We start from the raw sequence: 19367 nt of genomic DNA, 5'->3' as shown, positions 1-19367 counted from the left end.
TGAAATCATCCTCTTCTCCCCCAAAAACAACCCTCTCCCCATTCAAACTTGGATCCCCGACCTCAATGCCCTCAACTGCTCTCTCTCCTTGTCCAACTCAGTAAAATCTCTTGGTATCTCCATCTAGAAGTCTAAACCTCAATGTCCACATCAAAAATTCGGCTAAAGGAGCCCTCTTCATTCTCCGTCATCTCAAGAAAATCAAATCTTTTCTCCCAACTGAAGATTTTAAATTAGTGGTTCAATCCCTGGTCATTTCACGAATCGATTACGGCAATCCCATCCTCACCGGAATCCCCAAGGTCCATTTAGCTCCACTCAAATCTGTACTCAACCTTGCAGCCAGACTCATCACCGACTGTAAACGGTTCAACCACATTTCCCCAGCTCTCAAAACTCTAAAATGGCTCCCCATCGAAGGCAGATCCACCTACAAAAACGCATTCATCACACACAAAGTCCTCCATCAAAATGCACCATCATACCTTGCCAATAAACTCTGCAAGCGGGCAGTACACGACCCCTAAGAAGCACTAACGCTCTCCTCCTTGCCCCTCCCCTGCTAAAAAAGAAAACCACTCAATCCCGCTCCTTCTCAGGAAATGCCCCCTACATCTGGAATGCCCTCCCCAAAGATCTACGATGCAACCCTTCCTACACCAGCTTTAAAAAAGATCTCAAAACCCACCTCCTCAATAAATATTGGGGGTCTCTACCTGCGCCTTGAACTCACTCTTCCATATCTTATAGGTTTTTCAACTCTTTTATCTGAGTATCTGTTTACATGATATGTACAACCTCAAGCCTTATGTTATTCTCTCTTACCTGCTGTTTATCCTATAATGATGTTGTAAATGTTTTAATTTTGTTTTTACCTTATTTATCTCAGTCTTGTAAAGCACTCTGATATTTTTGTTATTCTTTTATGCTGTAATTTGTCTCTTACTGTAACCAGCTTTATCATGTAAAGCGCTCGGCTACCTCTGGGTCCAGCCAGCGCTATATAAAACCTCTAACATAAATAAATAAATAAATACATGGTGAAATAAAATACTAATCTAGGGTCATACAATCTCACGTTTTTGAATTTCACATCGAGCAATGCACCCACTATGTGGGTATCTTTGTCCCTCCTGATTACATCAAAGGTTAATGCTTTTTCTTTCATTCCTGGAGCATGAGTTTATAGCTTGGGTGGCAGACAGAAATCACATGACAGCTTGGCAGATATTTGGCCAGAGGGTCCGAGAGGACCTCTAGGTGAACCAGAGGAAAAGTATCTGGCTAAGTAGCTTACCCATCTCTATGGAATACTAGGAAAGGATGAGATTGGAAATTATTATCGGTGCATTTTAGAAATATTAAGCAAATGTAAGTGTTTGGGGATATTACCTTTTGCAAGTACTGCAGCGGGGAGTCAAACCACGCCGACCAGGAAGGGCTGGGGACTGCCATCTATGGGTTAACAGTCTAGTGTTGTTTATGAAAGGGAGGCGTATAAATAAGGGTGCTGCTCGGCTAAATGGATTGCCACGTCTAATCTTAAAGTCACTAGGCACTTAACTTTTATTTGCGGCTAGGCAGGAGGCACTTTCTTTGAAATTGTAGAGGATATGGTGTATGAATTTGCCCTGGTGTTCCAGCCATGTTCAGAGACACAGAACCTCTTGGCAAAGGGTCTACGACCCCATCACCACCCTGTTTGTTGCAGTACTATATGGTGATGGTGTAGCTCCAACAGGTTGATATGAGTTCGGACCCTGGAGTCCTCGGATCTCCACCTACCCAGAAGTTACGCATCGGTCACAACAGTCAACCCTGGTTGGGGAAGAAAGAGGGGTCTCACCTTAACCCAATATCAGTTCGTCAGCCAACACTGCAGGAACTTCGTAGTTCCGTCCGAGATTTGGACCACGTCAGAGAGATTTCACTGAGGCTGTGCCTACTGAGACCTCAGGCCCCACTGCAGAACCCGCATATACCAATAGGCGTGAGTCACAAGTAGGATTCAGGAGGCTATAAGGCCCATCGACCCCAATGTTTCTCAAAAGAATCTAGGCTAGAGGCTGAAACATTAGTATCCTAGCCTGAATATCCTGGACTCGCCGCTTGAAGGATAATCCCAAAACTGTACTGTGTCCAGAACAGCTTCGAAAAAGGGAGCTTCTGGGACGGAGTCAGGTGTGACTTCGGCACATGGATAGTGAATCCCAGCAAGTGCAGATGGTTAGCCTTAGTCTGGAGGTGGGAACACCTGCCTTCAACAGCTAATCGTTGAGGTAGGGAAAAACTGGAAACTCCTAACCTCCGCAGATGAGCTGCAACCACCGCCATGCCATCCCTTTTTTGGGAACCCCCAAGGGGCACTTTTAAGGCCGAAGGGAAGCATGGCAAACAAAGTGCTCTTGGCCTACCACGAATTGCAGGAAACGTCTGTATGCAGGCAGGACGGGGATGTGGAAATTTGCGTCCTGCAAATCCCAATGCTACCATCCAGTCTCCCAAGCGTTGGGCAGACAAAACTTGTGAGCATTCTGAATTTCTCCTTTTTGAAGAAGCAATTGAGAGGACAGAAGTCTAGGATAGAACAATGGCCTCAGTCCTCTTGGGACCAGAAAGTAGCGGGAACAGCAACCACGACCTACCTCTGATGCTGGCACCCTCTTGATGGCTCCCTTGGCCAAGAGAGCCAGCACTTTCTGACAGAGCAAGGAGAGGTGGTCCTCTGTCAGCAGATAGTAAGTGGGTGGCATGGGTGGAGGGGTAGTCCCACAGAGGAGATCGCAGCCTCTTTGGACTATTTGCAAAACCTAACAACCCGATGTTACTGATGGCCAGTGGTGCAGGTGATGCCGTATCCTGCCTCCCACTGGATACCCATGATGGTTGGAGGGCAAACTAAAGGGGGCTGGAGGCTAGTGTCAGGGAGGTGGAGGCGGGGGGGGAAGGGTAGGAGGAAGAATGCGGTTAGACATCTTCCGATGCCATGAAAGGGGCAGAGGGCGGACTGGGGGTAACGAGGGGCAATAGATCAGCCCCAGCACCTGGCATGAGCACTGCTGTCTTAAAGCTCTCCAAAGCTGAGTCCGCCGTATCTACCAGTGAGTCAGTCATGCCAAGTCCACACTGTAGGATAAACTTTGCTGCATCGCTCCAGCAAGCGATTGGGAGGGTATGGCTCAAGCATTCTCTGAGACCACTTACAACTGAATCCCAGATGTATGAGAATATTGGTTAAAAAGCCACACAGTGTTTACTGAGAATTTTCTCTTTCCAAAGGAATCCAACCTTCTGGATTCCCTATCCAGTACAGTGGTAGGGAATGCACCAGGGTTAATCCTAGAAGTGGAGGCTTGTACCACCAAGCTAATCCGGAGTGGGATGCTGGGTAAGGAAACGGGGGTCGCCAGGAGCAGGGCAATGGTAGTGGGCAAATGTCTTATGCACAACAAGAGCTACTGTGCAGGGCTTGAACCAGACCGGAGTAGGATGTCGGTAAGGACTTCATTAAATGGGAGTATGGGTTTGGAGAGGGTGACTCCTGGCTGAAGAATCTCTGTAAAGACGTTTGTCTTGCTATGTTATTTGAGTTTATAAGACGCACAGCTACCCCATGGAGTTTACCGGCGCCATGCCTGAAAAAAGGGAGGGAAAAGGAAAAAAAACTACAAATTAAATAACCAAGTTTTCAGCTGTTTTAAAAAAATAACATACACCATTTCTTTACGTAAAGAGAATTCCACAGGGAGGGTCCGAAGTATGCAAAGGAACGACCGTGCATACGCTTCAATCCAATTCTAGGAACAAGACATTTAAACTGAGTAGTGGAGCGCAGGAGGGTAAATAGGGTTGGACTACAGACTGCAGGTACTGAGGGGCTGAGACAGTTTTAATCTTGAACATATGGCTCAAGGCTTTGAATTTAGCATGATTCTCCACCTTAAGCCAGTGAAGGTTGCAAAGAAGGCCTGAAGTAGGAGCAGTCGTAGGGGCCAGGAAGAGCAATCTGGCCGCTGCATTTTGCACTGTCTGCAGTCTTAGTATCACCTCCTTATTGCAACCCAGACACAAAACATTGCAGTAGTCCAGCCTAGATGTTATAAGGCAAAAATAACAATTGATGAGGCACAGGGTCAAGACTGATTTGCATATGGCCATGTCTGAACTGAGGTGGCTTGGTGAGCAAAATAATGACGGATTAAACCCAGATCTGTGACTGGGGGTGAATGTTTTGCCATTGAGCAACATTACGTCCATCATCTTGTGTGTTTAGAAGTTATAAGGGCCTGGAGCACAGTTCTCTGGGTGGAAAGGGGCAACATCCAAAGAATCTTCTTCAGCCATTTAAGAAGGTAAAACAGACAGAGGCCACCTTCATGACTTGCTGTTTCATAGATAACTGAGCGTCAATAATCACCCCAAGTTTGCGTACTTGTTGGGGTAAAACGCCCATCTCCAAGGGCAAGTGCTGAGGACTCAAAAGATCTTGTTTTTGCCATAGGATCAGAACCTCAGTTTTTCTCCATTTAGCTTGAGTAGATTGTCCTGCATCCAGGATGTAATCCTCCTCAAGCCAGACTGGAGAATGGAAGAATCAGATTCCTTAGCAGTCAAAATGGAAAAAATTAACTGAGTATCATCAGCATACGAAAATATGCTTCAACCACACATGCACCAGCATAGCAAAAGAGGGTATTACCCCTGTAGCTGCTGAAGGAGGAGACACCAGGCCATATCAGATCAAGTGTCTAGCCTACTGGCCTCCGCCAGTTCCTCATACCAGTTGTCCTCATCTAAGGGATGACAGTAACCATAAGGGTCCTCAAAACCCTCCCATTTCTCTCCCTTTCAAAGCTTATCAAGAGAAAAAGGCAATGGCTCTGCTCCGGACAGCATGATTCCAGCTGGCGCAGGAACCGGGATTGAGTGATGCCTATCTGACTCCGTATCGGAGTTGGGAATGAGGATGGCGCAGGCGCAGAGTAAGGTCTCGCCTGCAGCTCCGCTCTGCATCCAGCAAGGGATCCACAGTGCCCAAATGGCGCCAATGGCGTACCTGCAGGCGGGGATCCAGTGGTGGCCCCTCCCTAACTAGTGGGGCCTGAAGGAACTCCAGTGGGGCCGGACAGCTCAAATATGAGGTACATTGCCTCATAAAATTCTTAGAGCTGGGCGGGGATCGCTCCGGCCCCAGAAAATGTGGGAAGCACAGAGCATACCCAGACTCAGGTTCTGCCAAAACGGGAGGCCTGGAGTGCCGATGTTCCCACGCCTTGACGGAGGACTTCGAGGGGCGTGGTGAAGTTAAAGGCCTTTTCAACTTCTTGGATTTTTCGTGTTTGTGAGACTTACCCTATTTTCCAGACGACTTGGTGTGTGACAATTATAGCCAGGTGCGGTTCCATGAACGAGCTCTAGGACATTCTGCACGACTGACATCTTGAGCGTTGCAGTCGTCAGGAGGAGCATGAGGAAACATGAGGAAACACTCCCACAGTGCTTTGGGTGCATGACACGAGAGTCCTCACAGGTCTTGGAGTCGTGCTCACGCTCCAAGCACCACAAACACGCCAAGTGGGGGTCTGTATGCAATATCTGCCTGCGACAGGCTCCACATGGCTTCAAACCAGGGTGACATCCTCACAACAGGAGAGAAAACAAAAAAAAAAAAGTTTACAAAGTCGTAAAAAAGGCAGTAAAAAAATAATTGAGGGTAGCTCAGGGTGGATCAGCGCTATCTGGTACGGAAGGGAAAGCACTGATATCAGCGCACCAGGGTGGTGGCTATATAAGTACTGTGCACGTCACTTCTGGCACAGAAGAAGCCGACAACGCCAATGGCAGGTGTTGCAACTATTAGTGAGCAGGGGTTCTGCTCAAAAATCTTCCGGCTCCAGTAGGACGTCTGGGTATATTCTAAGGTAAGGAATCTACAGCTAGACCTCTCTATCAGATATGTCCCTAATTTCAGCTGTCTTGTGCTATATCCACAAACATGTGGTCAGGCCTTCAGCTCCTACCTGAACCAGGACAAAATGCGGAACCCATCTATTTTCTGTCAACCTCTGTGTATAAAAAGTGGTTAAAATTTAACTACAATCACATTTGGAAGAGAACTGGTCTCAGTACTTAATTGGAAGAAAGACACGACACTGTTTTATTTTTATTTTTTTGGGGCTGCGCTGCGCATGTGGGAACTATTGTCTGCCAAGATTAATAATAGACTATTTACTAGGAAGAAAGTTGTAAAAGAGAACAAATCAAATCTTTTTGAATAACCTTTGGACAAACCCCAAACTATCCGTTAAACTTATTAACGGGGAACAATATTTTCTGTGGAATGAATATGCCATGATAGATCAAACATTGTGAGAAGATTGACACATTTGTTCTGCCCTGAATATAACCTGTGAGCTAGAGATTGCTCTAAGATTCTAGAGATTGTAGCGGGAGGGCACCAACTCACATTTTGTCTTGGATATTCAGCTCACTGAAGTGCTTAGGTAGGTGTCAGATAAACCGAGCCAAGTGAACCCTTGCCATGCATGATAAATTCACTCAGTCCTGCTTTTAGCCAACAGTGCTTCATTGGATCTCTAATGTGGATTGTGCTTACATTGTTTTTTTTAAAAATCGTTTTTATTGAGGCATAGTAATATTAATATACGGTACAGTAATACATTGACGTCATGTGTCATACACAGTGATATTCCATCCCCGTATCTGCGCTGCATCAAACATTTTATATTATTGCGTAAACAACCCATTCCCAACTCCCCCCTTCCAGTCCCTCCCCCCTCTGCACTGTTAGGTACATGCCCATCATTATAGGACGCAGCCTCTCTCACACAAGCACGTTATTTGCATCGCCTCTAGCTCAGGGCCGCTGCGTGTACACCTAAGAATCCCATTAACCAATATTTGTCTCCGGGCTTGCACTCAGGTGCTCGCACAGCAGAGTGTAGTAAGGCGCGCCAATCTCAAAACACTATCCGCTCCCTTCCATAGAGGTGTCAGATGCGTCACTTCCTCCTCCCTCAAAGGACCCCATCAGAGTGTTCCATTCTAGTGAGATAGGGTTTTTTCTGAGCCCCCTACGCTCTTCCCTTTGTAATGTCATACCTTCCGCTTTACCCCACCTTAGCATTTCCGCCCTCCTTATCTCTGGGTCCGGCGGTCTCGGTGACTTCCATTTCATTGTCAGGGTTCGTTTCGCTATCAGCAGAGCCAGGTCAGTGAAGCGTGTACCTACACTTTTCCTCCTTTCTACAGGACCCAGTCCCAGCAATGTGTATTCCGGTGCGGTGTATGGTTTAGAAGGAACCATCCTGGCCAGGTCATCATGGACAGACGTCCAGTAGTAACCCAGTTTTGGACATTCCCAGAGCATATGGATCAGAGTTGCGCTTGCCGCACCACAACGAGGGCACGTGTCCGGTGCGGAACATTGCATGTATGCAGCGCGGGGTTAGGTATGCCCTGTGTAGTAACATGAGTTGTATAAATTTGAACTTCGGGTTTCGGGACACCTTTTTTGGGAACGCTAAGATCTTGTTCCATTCCGTATCTCTAATAGGCCTCCCCAAGTCCCGCTCCCATTTGTCCCGTGTTGAGTGCAACGGGAATGCTCTACCCTCCCGTATGCCATGCGTCAGCCATTTTGTCAGGTGACCTCCAGAACCCATCAGGTGCAGCATTGTGATCAAAGGGTTCGCGGAGGGCTCCTGTCCGTCTGCTGCCCACACCCGTGTGATGTAGTGTCGCACTCCAGCATGTAACAGGAACGACCCTCCAGATGCGCGATGCGTTGCGCGGAAGTCCTCAAACGACATTATTCTGCCGTCATGAAAGAAATCCCCCGTCGTCGTCACGCCCGGCTCATGCCAACCTGCCAGTTGCACACTCGAAAGTGGCCTCAGACCCACCGGCAGTCCCAGCAGTGGTATCGTGGGGGCGTAGGAGGACGTTCTGGAGGTATATCTCATTGCCCGTCTCCAGTAGAAGACCGCAAGACGAAGCAGCGGAGGTGCCTGTCGAGGTATTTCAGCTCCATTTGACAACAAAGCGTGTATTTCCCCCGTGCCCCAGGCCGCTTCAGAGACATTGATTTCATGCAGGTTCCTTCCTGCCACCCAATAGGCCAGCCATTGCAGTTGGCAAGCGAAGTTGTATGCCCGCAGGTCTGGCACACCCATACCGCCAGCTGTCGTGGGGAGTTGCAGTTTAGCTAGGCTAATCCGTCTCGATCCTGCACCCCATACTAGGTCCGTCAGTAGTGTGTTCAGTGTGGTAAACATTGATGCAGGAATCAGAAACGGCATATTTGTAAAATAATAAAGGAGTCGGGGCAGGACCACCATTTTAGAGATGGTCACCCTGCCAGACACGGACAATGGCAGCGCTGTCCAGAATTGCACCTGGGACTTCAGTGCCCTAATCGCCCTCCCTAAGTTGCAGTCTATCATGTCCTGCGCTCCTCTGTAAATTTGTATTCCAAGGTATCGGAAAGTAGCCTCCGCTACCTGGAAGGTATGCGGTGCGAAAGGGACTCGGTCCTCACCCGTCAGCGCGGAGAAGTAGAAACCCTGCGACTTCGTCTCACTTATGGTGAGCCCAGATAGCAGGCGGAAAGTCTCAAATATGGTGGGCACCGGTTCAATGTCCCCCCTCAGGTCTCTGAAGTACAGGATGAGGTCATCAGCGTATGCCGATACTACATGTGTGGCCCCATTCCTGTGGATGCCCCTGTGGTGTGCCTGTCCTCGGAGTCTGCCCAATAAGGGCTCCAACGCCAGGATGAACAGCAGCGGGGACAGCGGGCATCCCTGCCTTGTACCCCTCGCTATCTCCATTGGCGCCGATATACAACTATTCGTGCGGACTCTTGCCGTGGGGCAAGTATATAGCAGTTGGACCCAGGACAGAAATTTGGGCGGTATGCTGAATCGTGCAAGTGCCTCCATCATGTAGTCCCATCTTATGGAGTCAAAGGCTTGTTTTAGATCTAGAGAGATACAGCCCTCCCCCCTCGCCGCCTCATTCCCGCCCAGCATTTGTTGGCTGAGCCTCCTGAGGTTCATGGCCGTGCTCCTTCCCGGCACGAATCCACATTGGTCAGGGTGTATCATGTGTGGTATATATTGCGCCAACCTTGTAGCTAGAATCTTGCTTAATATTTTATAATCCATATTTAGTAATGAGAGGGGTCGGTAATTAGCCATTTGTAGACCATCCCTGCCCGGTTTCAGGAGTGACAATATAAGAGCTTGGAGTGATGTCTTTGGTAGGCTACCCGTTTGTATTGCCTCTTGGTAGACTGTGTGGAGGCGTGGGGCAAGAAGGTCAATGAAGGCACCATAGAACTCGGCCGGTAGGCCATCTGTTCCCGGCGTTTTGTTCCGTGGTAGCGCTCTGATCGCTTGGCGGATCTCGGCAGTCGAGATGGGATGGGACAGCTCCTCACATTGGGCATCCGTCATTCGTGGGAGGTCTATCTCTTCCAGAAACTCTTCCAATGTCGTGTCTGTCTGTGGGTCGGGTGGGCCATATAGGGACTCATAATATGTCTTGAACTCAGTGTTTATGCCTATCTGTGTCGAGGTTCGGGATCCCCTCTGGTCGAGTATCTCCATTATCGGCACTAGCGCTGGGTCGTCTCGCACCATACGAGCCAGTAGGGGCCCGGCCCTCTCCGCTTGTGCATGCTGTCTGCTCGTGTATTCCCTGTAATCAAGCACTCTCAGTTCTTCTAATAGCTCTGCATGTTGTATGTGTGCCTCCTGCAGTGGTGTGAACGGTACGTTCGTGCCGGCTGCTTCACTCTCCAGTGCTGCCAGTCGTCCCTCCCCTTCCCGCAGTTTACCCAGCACAATGCGTCTCATTCCTATGCGTGTGCCCATCGCTATACCCCGTATGGTTACCTTGAATGCGTCCCATTCCACACTGCGGGAGCTCGCCGATCCCGTGTTTGCATCAAAATAGGACGGGATTGCCTCTGCAAGTGCTGTGCGATAAACCGTGTCTTCTAATAGTTCCGGCGCGAGGCGCCAGGTAGGTATTGGCGTCAGGGTCTTGCCCCATCGGAACGTAACCTCTACCGGACTGTGGTCCGACAACGTCTTGCCCATGTGTTCCGCCATAGCGACCCTCCCCACCAGCGATGCAGTGCAAAAGACATGGTCTATCCTGGTGTGTAAGCTGTGGGGAGGTGAGTAAAAGGTATATTCCCTATCCAGCACATGTTTGGCTCTCCACGCATCCACTAGTCCCCACCCCACTGCCCACCTCTTTAGTGCATCCGCATGCTTCCTACTCTCGGCGGCCTGCAGTGGCGGGTGCGACCTGTCTAATGAGTCCCCACCTATGATCCAACTGTGGTCCGCCCATTCCGCCATAATACCATTTACTTGCCTTAAGAAGTCGGACTGACCCGAGTTGGGGGCATAAATACTGCCCAGTACCACAGGGGCGCCATCCAGTAGCCCACTAACAAACACATACCTGCCTTCGTTATCAATGCGTTTCTCCACTAGCTTAAACGGTACAGAATTACGTATCCGTATCGCAGCCCCTCTCGAGAATACAGAGTAAGAGGTAGCAAACAATTGCCCTTTCCACTTCTTAAGGAGCTTCCCACCCTCTGCAATGTTCAAATGAGTCTCTTGGAGGCAAGCGATCTTGACTTTCCTGCGGTTTAGCTGCGCCAGAAGTCTATGCCTTTTATGGACAGAGCCCATGCCTCTGACATTCCATGTGCACAGTTTGTACTCATTGTTAGTCCCCATTGTTCCCATTTGTAGTCCAGATTGGTGAGTGCTGCGTAGCAAGTGTTCCCAACAATGTGGACCAGTCCCTTAGTGCCGTGTGAACATAAAACCCCCAAACCTTCAGGTCCCTAAGCAAAAACTCTCGGGGACCAAACCGTGTCGCCCAACATGAGCGATCGAACAATCTAGTCATTTCCGTTAGGTAGGGCGGGGAGCCACTCGCTCCGGATCAGAGCCTGGTGACAGTACAGTTACTTGCCCTTAGCCGGTGCTCCCCACCCCACATCCGCCCCTGTAGCATGTATACGTTACCCATCGAAGCCTTCTAGTGCCACAGTCAGAGTTCATTGGCCACTTGCGCTGTGATTTTGGGGAACAGTTGTAGGCTGTCAGCCGATCCCGATACCTCCGTCAGCGTTTCAGAGCGGTTGTCCGCTGCCGCATGAACATTGGCGTCGTGCGCCGCCAGTGCTGCCTCCGTCAGGTGTCCTATTTGCGCTGGTCTGCCAGATCCCATCGACTTGTGACCTCCGCTGGACGGCGAGCCCTGGTTGTTGTGGTCCGAGTTGGGTGTCTTACGGTTCCGCCCCTGGTGTGAGGGCCCACCGCCCCGGTCGTCCTCGAAGAGGTCTTGGGTAGTCGGCGGTGTAAGCGTCACCTCCATCCATTCCGCCGCTTCCTCCGGCGAGTCGAAGAAGTAGGATTTGGTGCCGTGCAGTATCTTGAGGCGAGCAGGGAATAATAGGGCATATTTAAGGTTTCTGTCCCGCAACTTACGTTTTACTCCCAAAAACGATGATCTGGCCCTTTGGACTGTCGGGGTAAAATCTGGGTACACTGAAATAGTTCTATCCTCATACCGTATCGGGGCCTTCTCTCTCGCCACTCGTAGTACAGCGTCCCTGTCTTTGTAGTTCAGCAGGCGGGCAATGAGCGGCCTCGGCGGTGCTCCTGGTTTCGGTGGTATCGCCGGCATCCTGTGCGCCCTTTCCACGCTGTACAGCGGAGTGAGTTCTTGTGGGCCAACTACCGTCTTCAGACAGTCTTCCACGAATTGCGTGGGGTTCTTCCCTTCGCTGCTTTCCGGTATTCCCAAAATTTGCACATTGTTGCGTCGGGAACGCCCTTCCGCATCATCCACCTTGTTCCACAGCAACTTGATTTGTTTCTCCATGCTTTCCAATTTCGCGGAGTGTACCGTCTGCTGCGGTATTAGGTCATCCAACGCTATTTTGTGCTCGGTTACCTTTTCCGCTAGTTTGTTATGGTCTGCTCGTAGTAGCGATAGGCCCGTCGCCATATTGTCCATTCGCATTTCCAGAGCTTCTCTGGACGCCTTTATCCCTGCCAGTATAAGGTCAAGTTTAGCTTCTTGGGTGGCCATCCCTGTTGGTGGGATGATCTCCGCATTAGAGGAGGCCAGCGGGTCCTCCGAACCTGTGGATTGCAGTTCCGCGTTGGCGCCCACGTCTTGTGCCTTAGCTCTGTTCCTCCCCATGTTGTGCTCCGCTTCCGGTCGGGTGCCCCCCACTAGCAATCTCCGTCGAGGATGCCCACCAGCCCCACCAGGGTATGCGTATATGTCGCCTTGCCGCTCCGGGCGTCTGGCGGTATGCACCTGTGCGCAGTGTGGATGACTCTGAGAGTCGCCCTGTGTCTCCACTCTCGTTCACCACCAGGCAGTGGGTGGGTCCAGCGCGGGTCGTTACCGCCCCAGCTCCCTGTCGAATACGGTGCCCCGTGTCAATGCAAGTTTGTGTGGGTCTTCTCAGCCCCAGTAATGGCACCTATCGGTGGGGACACGGTCGCTGCGTCTCCGCCCAAGATAAAATGGTGACTACGCTATCAGCTCCGGGTGCTGTGCGCACAACTTGTGCATGCGATGTCGGGGGTCTTGTGGAGGTGTTACAGGCAGTCCTGGAAGGTATGGTGGCCCTTGTTATATGCGTTCCGCTCTGACCTTTCCAGCCCCAGCGAAGGCACGCAGCGCCAGGGGTCCTGCCGCAGGCTCAGTCTCATTAGCGTCGCAGCCCAGGACAAGATGGCGGCCGCGCTTCCCGTGTCCGTCTCTAGGCAGCCACCCTGCGTGGTTGAGGTCGGGGGCTGGTGGTCCGATTATCGGCAGTCTCCACTCCTCACCGGGCAGTTTCGGAGTCCCCGCCGGTGTGCTTGTGTCTTCTGGTGCGGATGCCGAGCTTCGCGCCCCAGCGCTGCGCGGCCGGCGCCTCCTCCTCGCAGCCTCCCAACACTCTCCGCACTTCCCGGCACACCCGCGTGGCCAGCTGTCTTGGACTCTACGGGGCACCGCTATGGCTGGCTGTGTCCTGGCTCCCGGGAGTCCCCCTCCAGTCACGACTCACCGCTCCGCTGGGTCTCGGCGATCAGGTGCCGCTCCGGCGGCAGTGCGCGTTCACTGTGGGCCGCGGCTTCAGCTGGTCTGCTAGGCCCCGTATGTGGCGCTCTTCCAGCCCGGCCTTCCGAAATGACACACGCTCGGCGGTGACCTTCTCGTGGGCACCCCAAGCTCCGCTTCGTTGTAGAGGTGAGTTGGGCGGCTTGTGGGCCAGGTTGTACAGGATGTTTCGCTTGTGTCGTGGGCTTCGGACGGAGCTACCCTAGAACACGTCCGCCATGTTCAGCTCGTGGCCACGCCCCCCGTGCTTACATTGTTAATAGTGAAACTACATGTCCCAGAATGGAGTAGGTGTTGGTTAATGGTTAGCTAAATGTGTCGCATGTAAAATGATGCCATTTTACATACAGGTAAATTGCAATGATTAAAATTCAGTGTTGGACATCTTGGGAGAGGTCTGACCTGTGGTTTAATGGCAACTTGATATACAAATAACAAAACGCCTTAATTCATCCCATCGATGATTCAATTTATACATATAGATAGGAAAGAAGGGTTGCAGCCATTACTGACAATCGGATATTCCTTATAGAAAACGTTTAGATAGTGTAATCCCTTCATCGTATCGAGAAATACCATACGAGACCACGGATCTTGTATATCAGAACCAGGTTTGGGTACTTTTAACAGGCCATGCAGCATCGCTCAGTGCTAGAGGTTTGTAGAATGAAATACCCTGCAAAGTATCACTGAAAATGTATCCCGATGAAGAAAATGTTAGTTTTATTACAACGCGTTTCTAAACCAATGCTGGTTAATTGTCCTATGTTTCTCAAACCACAGCACATTAATAGTGGCAATTTTTTTAATATAAAACTAAATAATGTTTATAACTTGCAACGGGAGGGTGGAAACAAGGGCAACAAACAACAAGGAGGGGGGCAGAGGAACAGGAGCAACAAGAGATGAGGAGGGATGAGACTACAAGCAAGGGGAACTGAGACTTGGTAAGCTATACAACAGAGAATCAAGTTGAAGATCCTCTGCCAGATGCATCGAGCACTTCATAGTACTGAAGCCCATGCTATAAAAGTCTGTATTTTGAGATATTATTAGCCTTGTTGCCGCTCTGATCAGTACCTCACTTTGATGGTGGTGTTGCCTGAGAGATAGAAGTTTATTCTGTCTTGCCTCCAAAATTATTGAACCGACTACCATTGGCTCTCCACTGCATTTCAAATCATAGTTCCACACACAAAACATCGAAGCCTCATCTTTTCTATAAACTGAGTTGTCTCTTTCTTTAGGTTTCAGACAACTGAATCTCAGCCCCAAAAGCCCATGAGAGAACGTGCACATAAAAATATCTTTAGTCATTCATTTAATAGTCATTCATTGAAATCAGTCTGAAGGAATATCTATTACAATTGCTTCTACATGGAGAAGATCCCTGTGCAGATGCCAAACCACTGGATACTGCTAATGTATCTAAGGAGGCTTTTAGTCTGGTCTGCAGACACATTATATTCTTGTAACCATTATCTGCACAAGACTCATACAACAAGTGATGCACTAATGCTTTAGAAAGAAATACGTCTGTCCTAAGATATCATTCTGACGACTGTGTTCCATGCCAGAAGTAGGCCTAGATTGCCTACTTTCCGGAAGGTTCACTGAAACAAGATCTGTGCTTCATTACATACGACTGACAATGATGGTTAAAATAGCCTATATAGATATATTTCAAACATTTAATAATGCACATACATCAAAACGGCACCCTTCTTATCGTTGCTCTCTTCGTATTCTAGCTCCTGCAGCCAATATTGGAAGAAATGTGCTATCTCTTTCAAAAGCTACTGTGCCTTTAACCTGGAAACATGTTTGTTTCTTAGTATTGCGGAAGAAACTCAATTCTGACCCCAATCAGATAATTAACTATCACCAGATATATTTACTACCCTTTCCTTACAAAGTCTTGGATAAAGTTATTAACAAATAATTCTCCAGCATCTTGGAAAACAACGATATTTCAGATTACTCCGAATCAGGATTCCATGTCATACATAATACAAGAAAATGTTCTTGCGGTAGCCACCAACCACATTAAATGACCTTGGACACCTTTTCACTCCAATTTTACCTCTTTAACACTACAGTGATCTCCTCTGAACCCAAATACATTATTAAAGTGTACCTATCCTCCTTAGGTTCCCTAACCTGCAGTTTCCATATCGAATCTGCATGTCTGCAACACTTATCACCTTAACCAACAATCCGCAATCATCTCACCATCAGTTTTCTAACTGAATATCTGCAGAGGCTAAGTGGATGTCAGAGAACTACTTGAAGCTTAAGAATTGACTTGTATAATTGCGGTCAATTAATAAAGCTTTTATGCCCACCAATAACTGGCTCTCATTGAAGAAACCACAAACTCTCATGCAACCTCAGTAGAAAACAGAAGTAATGACATACAAACATTGCTTTACAACAGAAAAAGTAATACATTGCAAAGAATGCTTGATGTAACAATTAAAAAATTACAAATAAATATTTGAGAAAAGCTAAAGAAAAAGCTCAATTGTTTTAAAGAAATTTAACTCTGCTATTGGCAGTGGTCTCTACTGATTTCACTGCGCTGCATTCACAATTGGCTACCATCCCTATCATCACTAAATGTTTAGAAATATGAGGGTTCATGATGCTCTGCTTTGACACAGTAGTAAGGTTAATTGAGCATGCAAGTCTACAGATAAGAGAAGCACTGCTGACACCTAGTCAAGAAAGTATCACCTATCTCAAAATACACTGCTTGTTATGTGCATCTCTACTACTTGTAACTGTGTCCTCCTTGCATTCTTGGATGGCCGCTGACTGGAATGTGTTAGGTTGATACTGTATTTGTTGTATTTCTCACTTTGATTGGAGGTGGGCGACATGTACTGGCAAGGCTGAAAAAGTCTAATGGGTCATTGAATGATGGGTTATTTTGCATGGTGGCTGGCTAGACCCTTTTAAATATGAAAAACTTTGCTGTTGTACCCAAGACAGTTCTAGGTGGTGTGTCTATGTTTACTTCTGGTGCAGGGCAAAGAATAATTAATGGGATCTGCTGCTGACTTCGAAACTCTTGCCCAGTGCTCGTGCTGGAAATATACTTGCCACATACAGTAAATCAGAACCAAACATTAGCTGTCACAATTTTCCATTCATAGATTGGTGGTAGGAGAAATAGTCACTCATTAATACTTGACTTAAAATAGCATTGAACTCAATAAGTATAATTACAAGTGCATTTAGAGGGTCGGAGCATATAAATTCATACTTACGCTTAAAGATTCATCAAAAACTCTCATTAATTTCCCAGTCAAAAATCTGAAAATGCGAACTTTTCTGTCTGATCCAATAGTAGCAATTTTCTTCCCATCTGGCGAAAAACACATGCTGGTGAGATAAGCCTTGCATTTAGCAAATTCATACAAGTCTGTATCAGTCTTATATTCCCAGTGGACATTCTTGGGAAATTTGTACTCTTGGGGAGGACCAGTCCAATATTCTATCATCCCAGTTTTGTCTGCTGATACTACTACTTTGTAGACAGAGTTCAGGCGTATGTGGGTGAGTGGAGATGAATGAAGTCTTTCAAAAACATACATCGGCTTATTACTTCCACGGCCATCATATATAAATATCTTTCCTGTGCTCTTCTCAGAAGATGCTACAGCAGATATGGCATCTCCTGGGCAAAAAAGCCACTCACACTGACCAGGGTGGTACCTATAAAGAAAAGAAAGAAAAATAAGACGACTACAAGAACTGCAAATGGCTAAATCCTTCATAATGCTTTGCATGACAATTTTCAAATCTAAGCACTTCGTTTACTTTAAACATGCTATAAGGAATGTAATCACCAAGCTTTTTGGGTACTAATTTAGATTTTTGCTCCGTGGCTTGCATAAATGGCACAGCCACCAACTGCCCTGCATTAAAATGGCCTGTTCTCCTTTTTCAATGCAGCGCCTGCAGCGGGTGCCTGTTTCGGACAGAAAGTCGAAATTCTAGCGCAACAGTAAAAGGTGAATATAAATTATTACCAATGTAAGTTAGCTAGCAAAATGCAAAAATACTGCAGTTACAAATATGCTACTTTATTAAACTGGAAAACAGAATGGTATTTATCTTCAGGTGATGGATCCTGTGATTTAACAGGCTGCAAGAGTAACGTGAGCTTACTGCAAGGTGGTTAAGTTATCCTAGAATGAATTAAAATTACAAATTTCTAATGATGGAGATAATTTACAATTTTATAATTCTCATTTTTCAAGGCAATTGTAAATGTAATAAAAATTGATTTTGTGGCCAAGAATGTATGCGCCTCTTGTCACTTATGTTACACGATCAAAAGTGGATAAAGATTACACACTCCCATGTAGCGCAGAAGTGCTGTTTCAATAGTCTGCTAAAGCAAACAATGGAAACAATAATGTACAGCAAAACAATTAATTGCAAGAACTAGAGTCAAATTTCAGTTAAATTCTTCCACTGGTTTCAAGTTTAAACGTTTAATCTAACACATGATTTTTTGCTGGGGGTGAGTGGTAGAAAAAGCGCAAAGCTAACCCTCACTGAGAAAATCGAAAAAGTGTCCATTTTAGAAGTGCATATCCAGATGGACATGTTTGAAAGGATGAATTGCTTATTACATATTGAAAGTACCTGACCAGTAAAATCTGTTCTACGGTGTTCAATTTTCTGCCTGGTATTTAACCCCAGTAAAATAATAACAGTGTTAATATAGTGCTAGGTCACACAAGTCTCACTGTCCTGCAAAACCTGGTATTATCAATACTTATTTTATTCATCTCTTTTGCTTATTATCAACTCGCTACGGGTGCGTTTCTCTTCTAGAGCAGGGGGCTCTAGTCTCCAAACAAATCCTGCTACGTTTTAGCACACTGGCAACAGTGATGCACAATGCTGTGGCACAGCACACAGAAGGCCCACCCACCTATGCGTAAGCATATCCATCTCTGGTCAACTGCACGGCTTATAAGGAGGCTTGAACCTCAGTTCAGTTCTCAACTCACTGTGGGATTCTAGTACTGTAATTAGTGGACATATGCATGAAGGTTACACACTTCTCCCAGACCCATGTAGCGGACAAAAGCATACTAATTATATAGAACAATGTTAAGGCCTGACTGGATGCCCCAGTACCACAGTTTCTTAATGAACACATTTATGGCGATTTTGCAGATGAGTCGAGAAAAAGCAGACCTTTAAATGTGTGACTATATATTTAAAAAATAAAAAGGAGCAGGCAGACACCTCTGTTGCCCAGTCAGAACAAATTATCATAGTTCTGTACAATTATGGGGCTGTTTATTTAAGTGTAAATGTATACCATTCAGATCATCTTATTGAGCATTTAATATTTTTTGTTGGAGAATGGCTTCTACCATTGTGAACTCTTGAAAGACACCCATCACAGCAGAGAAGAAGACTGTGAGCTAAAGCAGGAAAAATGCATTATAAGAACGCAATATATAGATTTCTCCTTCACAAGTGGTTTCTTGGCACTGGAAGACAGAGTTTAAGATTATCCAACCCGGTTAAGAAAAAGGCTTCTAGGCTTTAGTGAATTGCCATGTTTTTAAGGAGCACCTTAACGTGCTAAAGCAGGTAGTGGCCAGGCAATTATTTCCAATGTTGGCACCAACAAATTGAAAAGCTACAACCAACGTCTGTTTGCTAAATTTAGGAATTACCAGCAAATTGGCAGTGGAGAAAGAAGGTTCTTCGCGGGAAAAACCTTCTCATACGCTCACGTATGAAACAGGGAGCTTTTCCATACAGTGATCCGCAAACAATACATAGCACCTTAAATAGTACATTCCCTTATTGGATACTAACGTAGTTATCGTAAAAGAATACATGTGCAGGCTTATCCTGGTGCCATCTGGACCATTCAGGATGTGACATTTCTAATTTTCTGCAGTAAAGAAGAAGGTAGAGATAGGCTAATGACTTAATGTAATCCAGTGTAATCCCAATAACGGTTAAAATGGCCCACCTCCTCTCGTTTCTATGCAAAAAAAGAACCATTTTCCGCAGTAGCTTTAAATGGTATTATTAAGTCTAGATCAGCAAAGAGATCTGCATCTTCCTAGATAGGGCACAACCAATCTTGACTCAAGAATGTAACGAAATTTGGAGGAGTTAGAAAGGTGATAATCACTTGGGGC

The 19367-nt window shown here is 47.1% G+C and overlaps 1 protein-coding gene across 1 annotated transcript in view; it reads right to left on the bottom strand.

Moving 5' to 3' along the window:
* The window catches only part of PPWD1 (peptidylprolyl isomerase domain and WD repeat containing 1), a 387705-nt gene that overhangs the window by 253410 nt on the left and 114928 nt on the right, over nt 1-19367 (bottom strand). The window contains exon 5 of the mRNA XM_078675153.1: nt 16452-16899. Within this exon, the coding sequence (XP_078531279.1) occupies nt 16452-16899 (448 nt within the window). The remainder of the gene's footprint in view (nt 1-16451; nt 16900-19367) is intronic.

Source organism: Lissotriton helveticus, chromosome 2_1 (genome assembly GCF_964261635.1).
Source record: "Lissotriton helveticus chromosome 2_1, aLisHel1.1, whole genome shotgun sequence".
NCBI lineage: Eukaryota > Metazoa > Chordata > Amphibia > Caudata > Salamandridae > Lissotriton > Lissotriton helveticus.
This window is presented reverse-complemented; position numbering and strand designations above follow the sequence as displayed.